This window comes from Oryctolagus cuniculus, chromosome 5 (genome assembly GCF_051225735.1).
Source record: "Oryctolagus cuniculus isolate XC-2025 breed Fujian yellow rabbit chromosome 5, ASM5122573v1, whole genome shotgun sequence".
NCBI classification, from domain to species: Eukaryota; Metazoa; Chordata; class Mammalia; order Lagomorpha; family Leporidae; genus Oryctolagus; species Oryctolagus cuniculus.
Genome location: NC_142871.1, coordinates 24,361,095 through 24,368,124, shown reverse-complemented (window position 1 = coordinate 24,368,124; position 7,030 = coordinate 24,361,095). Strand labels below are relative to the sequence as shown.

The following is a 7,030-nucleotide window of genomic DNA, read 5'->3' as shown; positions in this document are numbered from 1 at the left end:
CCCATATAGGATGCTGGCACTGCAGGCGGAGGCTTAACCTTCCAGGGGCTTTCTGAAGCTCCCCAAAGGGCATGCTGGGCGGATTTCAGTGCCTGGCAAGGCAGGCTGGTTCTGTGCCCTCCACCCACCCTCTCCTACTTGCACACGCACAGAACCTTTGGTTCCGAGTCCTCCCCAGCCTTCTCCCCTGGAACACAAACAGATCACACCAAGAGACTTAACAGATTCTAAACTTTATGAAAAAGGCAACGCGACAATCAACTAAGTCAAACACGAGCCTCCAAATCCCCTCACTCCAGTGCCGTCTTCCCCAACGCCCGCCAGCTCTCGGACCTCTTCACCCGCAGTTCTCAGGGAGCCCCGGCGGTCCTGGTGCTGCGTCCCGAGGGATCCACGTGAAGACAGCACCGGCGGGACACCTCGGCGAGCACTTCTGCACCCGGAAGGCCGGAGAAGCAAGGAGTCGCGGAAGAACCAGTCCACTGGAGACAGGAACGCGCGGGCAACGCCGGCGATCGGGAGGCTCGCTGGAGGAGGCGCCGTCTCAGTTTTCCTCGGGCTTGTCAGCGGGGGGGCCGCAAGGCTGCAGCATCTTCTCCATCAAGTTGAAGCGCACTCGCGCTTTGCTCTCATTCTCCGCGATGGCGAAGTAGTTGAGAAGGTCGAAGTGGCCCATGTAGGAGCAGTAGGAGTCGCGGTGCTGGTTCACCAGCCACTCCCACTTGGTGGTGTCGGCGTGGCCCGTGCCGATGTACTTGGACTGCAGGTGCTCCAGCTGGCTGTGGATGGTGTAGCGGTCTGTCATCTTGCCGCTTTCCCTTTCGCTCCGAAGTCAGAAGTCGCACGAGGGTTAGGAACCGGTCTCGGGTTTCCCGCCGGAGAAAGGCCAGCACACGGAACCGGCAGCCTCGCTCAGTCGCAGAGAAATTGCGTCACAGCGACGGAGTGGCGGAGGACGCGGAAGCGGAAGCACATTTTGAAGCCGTATTGGAGTTGCCCTAGCGACACTGAAACTGTCCCGCCCCTTTAACAGAGTCCCGCCCCCCGCCCTCGGAGAGCGTTGCATGATGGTCCACTTGGTGGTCCGTGGGTGGCCCTGTACTGACGTAGCGTCTTGCATGCTGGGATTTGTGGTCTCTTCCGAGACCGCGGTTTAAGAGCTGAATGGAGGGCAGAACCCCAGAGGCGGGGAGCATGCGTTGTCGGCCCGGTGCTAAGAGAAAGTGGGCCAGTGGGCCAGTGGCACAGGCAACCAAGAAAATAAACCCTTGGTGTAATTAGGCGCTGACGAGGCGGCACGGTAGCCCCTTCACAATCGGGTGGCTTACTGAGGTCGGCAGACGCGACCTCTGGTCCCACGCTCTAGCGGGGCCGCCGTTCCCGTTCGGTGACCCTGCACAGCCCCGGGGCCGAGTCGCTTGGGCGCCCCCGGCGCACACTCCTTCGGTCTCGCCTCTCGGGCTGGTGGCCCCCGGCGACTCCACGCCGACCCCCACGACCCCGGCCCGCACTCGGCCAGGTGCCGCGCGCGCCCGCGTCCCCTTCGGAGCCGTTAGCGCCCGCGGGAAAGGCTTTGTTCCCGCGGCGACGCGTCTGCCTTCGGTTGGCTCCTCCTTTGCATCTGATTTTCGCTTTATGTTTTACCTTTTGGTTTAAAATTCACGGCGGTAGAAATACTTGAGGAAAAAACAAACCCATACTTATCTTAGGATATCCTTTTTGGATATTCGTACAGCCTGATAGATTGTGTTCTCCAAAAAACAGTTGAGGGATAGAGAGACAACTACAGCCAAAGAGAGGAACGCTGCCCGGAGAGCAAGAACTTTAAAAAGCAGTTTTGTTTTGCTCTTTTCAGCTTGACAATTCATTCCTAAAGTGTGGAAAATTTATAAGGTATATCTTTGGCTTCATCCTCTAGGTGTATCAAACCTTGACATTTTGCCGTATTTGTCCTGATTTTGTTTTGATTTTTAAGAGATAAATTCTGCAAATAAACGTTCTCCGCGTTCCCTTCCCTCATCTCTTGGACACTGTCCTGGATTTAATGTCAATCATTCTGTTTTCCAATTGCTGAAAGTTTGTGTATCCATAAACAATAGCTGATAGGCATGGTTTAAACCTATGAGTAGCATATATAATGCTGTAAAAGTTGCTTTTACTCTTGTCAGTATCCTCATTGATATATGAAACTTTAATTCTTTTATACTGTTCAATATTAGCCACTGGATCAATATACCATAACGTGTCCACTCTCAGTAATGGGTTGTTTTCATATTTTTTCTTGAAAATTTATTTGAAAAAGAGTGAGAGAGGGAGACACAGAGAGAGAGCTTCCATTCTCTGGTTCACTCCCCAAACGGTAAAGGCTAGGAGCTTCATCCAATTCTTGAACATGGTTACAGGGCCCAAATATTTGCACCGTTTTACACTGCTTTTCCCAGGCCAATAGCAGGGAGCTGGATCAGAAGTGTAGCAGCTGGGACATGAACTGGCACCCATATGGGATGACAGCAATCCTGGTGGCGGCCTGGTTTCCATATTTTTGCCATTAGAAATGATGTTCTGGGGCAATGCTGGCATACCATATGGGCACCAGTTTGACTCCCGGTTGCTTCACTTCGATCCAGCTCTCTGCTGTGGCCTGGGAAAGCAGTAGAAGATGGCTCAAAGCCTTAGGCCCCTGCACCTGCGTGGGAGACCTGGAAGAAGCTCCTGGCTCCTGGCTTCAGATTGGGCTGGGCATAGCTCCAGCCGTTGCATCCATCTGTGGAGTGAACCAGCGGATGGAAGACCTCTCTCTCTACCTCGACCTCTACCTCTACCTCTCTGTAACTCTGTCTTTCGAATAAATAAATAAGTTTTAAACAAAAGAAAGAACGAAGGAAAGAAGGAAGGAAAGAAACGATGCTCCACAAATAGTCTTGTCCATTCCTTCTTACATGAGTTCATTAAGGCATGTGGCCAGGAATAAAATCCCCAAGACAGAGGGATGAGTTTCTTCAAGCTTTACTAGGTGTTTCTAAATTCCTCTTCAAAATGGTTATGCCAGTGGTCTTGGATTTTGGCTATAACATTTTAAAAATATTATTTAAGAATTTGTATAGTTTAAGGCACGTGTTTAGCCTAGAGATGAAGATGTTGGTTGAGGCACTCGTGTCCCATGTTGGAGTTGCCTGGGTTTGATTTCCAGCTCTGGCTGCCAATTCCAGCCTCCTGCTCGTGTAATGCCTGGGAGGCAGCAGTGATGGCCCAGGATGTTGGGTTCCAGTTACCAACCTGAGAGACCTGCACTGTGTTCCCAGCTCTGGCCCTGGCTCTGGCCCAGCTGCAACCACCATGAGCATTTGGAGAGTGAGCTGGTGGTTGGGAACTATTTCTCTCTGCATTTCAATTTTTTAAAGAATTTATTTATTGGGACTGGCACTGTGATATAGTAGGCTAAGCCTCTGCCTGTGGCACCAGCATCCCATATGGGTGCCGGTTCTAGTTCCACCTGCTCCTCTTCTGATCCAGCTCTCTGCTTATGGCCTGGGAAAGCGGTAGATGTTTGGGCCTCTGTACCGGTATGGGAGACCTGGAAGAACTCCTGGTGCCTGGCTTTAGCTGATGCGGCCATCCAGGGAGTGAACTAGCAAATGGAAGACCTTTCTCTTTGTCTCTCCCTCTATCTGTTTATAGCTCTACCCCTCAAATAAATAAATACATTCTTAAAAATGTATTTATTTATTTGAAAGACAGAGTTACAGAGAGAGATAAGGGTTAGGGAGGGAGCAAGAGAGATCTTCCATCCGCTGATTCACTCCCCAGATGTCCACAATGACTAGGGTTGGGACAGGCTGAACCCAGGAGTCAGAGTTTCAGCTGGTTCTCCCACATGGGTACAGGAGCCCAAGTATTTGGGCCATCTTCTACTGCTTTCCCAGGTGCATTAGTGGGGAGCTGGATTGGAAGTGGAACAGCTGGGACTCAAATTAGCATCCACATGGGGTGATGGCGTAATAGATGGTCACTTAACCTGCTGCACCACAATGCTGGCTCTCTCAAATAATTTTTTAAAAATATTTTGAATAACCAAGGCATCATTCAATAATAAAGAATTAGGGGCCGGCACTGCGGATTAGTGAGTAAAGCAGCCACCAACAGTACCAGCATCCCATATGGGTGCCAGTTCGAGTCCTGGCTGCTCTATTTCTGATCCAGCTCTCTGCTGTGGCCTGAGAAAGCAGTAGAAGATGGCCCAAGTCCTTGGGCCCCTGCACCCACATGGGAGACCTGGAAGAAGCTCCTGGTTCCTGGCTTTGGATTGGCCCAGTTTCGACTGTTGCTGCCAATTGGGGAGTGAACCACCAGATTCTCTCTCTCTCTGGCTCTCCTTCTCTCTCTGTGTAACTCTGAATTTCAAATAAATAAATAAATCTAAAAAAATCAAGTATATTCATTGGGAAAATTCCTAGTAGCAGAATTAGAGCATTGCTCAAAAAATAAAACAGCTGTTGTGATCACCCTTCACACATCCATGTGCTTCAAACCAGTGATTTTGAAATGTCTAATGCTTCCAGAAATTTTATTCAATTTTATTATCATTTCAGAAAAACATGAACTTTAAATGGAAATTAAACTTGTATTTCCTGTGGTAAAAAACTATTTTAGATCTCATTTTTGTCTATTATACAAAGTACAAAGGCACTTAGAAAAATTCACTTTATGAGAAAACTATATATGGATTTCAAGACTTTTTTTGCACCAAAATAAATTTATCTTTTAATTCCATTTTCCATGAATCTTTTGAAGTATCCTCTTACTAACAGAACTTCATAAATACATGTGTTGAAACAATGTTTGACACTAGAGGTCGCCAAAACAGTATTTTTATAGTTAGGCACCCTGGGGCCTAGATGCTGAAGACAAGACTTGTTTGCGGTGTGTGTGTGTGTGTGTGTGTGTGTGTGTGTGTTTAACAATCTCTTTATTTATTTGAGTTATGAAGAGAGAGAGAGATCTTACATCTGCTGGTTGACTTCCCAGATGACCACAACCACCGGGGCTGGTTAGGCCCAAGCAAGGAGCCAGGAGTTTCTTCCAGGTCTCCCTCCTGGGTAGCAGGGGTCCAAACCTTTGGGCCATCTTCTGCTACTTTTTCCAGGCCATTAACGTGGGCTAACACTGTCACCTTGGTAATTAAGCTTCAACAGATCAATCTGGGGGCTATGTGACATTTCACTCACAGAAAATAATTAAGCATCACAATATGTTATTTCTCATGCTGTTCCTCAGAGGCAAATCATCCTTTTTTAAAGAATTATTTATTTATTTGAAAGGCAGAGTTACAGAGAGGCAGAGGCAGAGTGCGAGAAAGAAAGGTCTTCTATCCACTGGTTCACTCCTCAAATGTCTGCAACAGCCAGAGATGAGCCAATCCGAAGCCAGAAACCAGGAGCTTCTTCTGGGTCTCCCACATGGGTCCTGGGGACCAAGGACTTGGACCATCTTCTGCTTTCCCAGGACATAGCAGAGAGCTGGATCAGAAGAGGAGCAGCTGGGACTCAAACCGGCACCCATAAGGGATGCCAGCACTGCAGGAGACGGCTTAGCCTACTACACCACAGTGCCAGCCCCAGGCAAATCATCCTTAAATGTATAAGGAGAAAGAGGTTTCTGGAATAAAAAATGGAATCTGGTCTAAGGTGCTGTGTAACTTCAGCGAAAGGAATAAACAGTACAAGGGTGGGACGTGCTAGGGAGGGGGAAGCACTGGGCCAACAGTGATTTGGAGGCCACTCTAGATGGTGACGTTTACCTGTGTTCTGAGGGTGAGGACACACCTGCTATGCCAAGGACTCTTCGAAGAGCAGTCCAGTGTGGAACAAAAGCCCTGATGTGTGGAGAAACCTCAGTATTCTAGGAACTGGTAGACAAGTGGAGCAGCATGATAGAGAAACAGTCACAGTGGCTGAGGGTGGAAATGGCAGCCATGGTCGGATAATGCAGGACCTTGTTTGAATGTAGACCTGATGGGAGCTCCCAAGGAGTGGGGCTTGGGCTTTGACCTTGCTAAAGATAACTTTTGGGGGAAGAAAGCACTTTGCACCCTCAATTTCCACGGGGACTTGTTGGGGGTGAAGGAAGAGTTCGAAGCCAGCAGAGCACTGTGACATCCCATCTGCAGCAAGGACACTTTGAGAGTGAAGAGAGACTCTCCAAACCCAACACATATCAAACCTTGTGTCAAGATACATGTGGGAATGCTGTGCCCCTCGCCCCCGCCCTTGCCTGACCCTTGCTGCGGGCACACTGGCCACACAGGCTTCTACCTCTGTGTGCTTTCTTGCCTTGTCTCCTTTGCCTAGAGTGGTTTCTTCCCCCCCAGGTGGCTGTATGAGGGTGACCCTTGCTTCCTTTCAGTCTTTACTCACAATGTCTTTCTCTGAATAATACTTTTTTATGTTTTATCCACCTTTTTAAGTTTTTTAACTTATTTAATAAATATAAATTTCCAAAGTACAACTTTTGAATTATAGCGGCTTTCCCCCCATAACCTCCCTCCCACCCACAACCATCCCATCTCCCACTCCCTCTCCCATCCCATTCTTCATCATGATTCATTTTCAATTATCTTTATATACAGAAGATCAACTTAGTATACTAAATAAAGATTTCAACAAACTGCACCCACAAAGACATACAAAGTATAGACTACTGTTTGAGTAGTAGTTTTAAAGTTAATTCTCATAGTACAACACATTAAGGACAGAGGTCTTGCATGAGCAGCAGGTGCACAGAGACTCCTGTTGTTGATTTAACAATTGACACTCTTATTTATGACGTCAGTGATCACCCAAGGCTCTTGTCATGAGCTGCCAAGGCTATGGAAGTCTCTTGAGTTCACCAACTCTGATCTTGTTTAGACAAGGCCATATTCAAAGTGAAAGTTCTCTCCTCCCTTCAGAGAAAGGTACCTCCTTCTTTGATGGCCCATTCTTCCCACTGGGATCTCATTCACAGAGATCTTTCATTTAGGTTATTTATTTAT

General features: G+C 48.2%; 1 protein-coding gene across 1 annotated transcript; it reads right to left on the bottom strand.

Moving 5' to 3' along the window:
* Window positions 1–217: 217 nt before the first annotated feature.
* SF3B5 (splicing factor 3b subunit 5) lies at window positions 218–999 on the bottom strand. Its single transcript, XM_008263596.5, has one exon. It carries the CDS (start codon window positions 803–805, stop codon window positions 545–547), a length of 261 nt encoding a protein of 86 aa, XP_008261818.1. The 5' UTR covers window positions 806–999; the 3' UTR covers window positions 218–544.
* Window positions 1,000–7,030: the final 6,031 nt, after the last annotated feature.

What these genes read in the sequence shown, in the direction of transcription:
- SF3B5 (XM_008263596.5), bottom strand. Translation starts at nt 805, where the DNA reads ATGACAGACCGCTACACCATCCACAGCCAGCTGGAGCACCTGCAGTCC.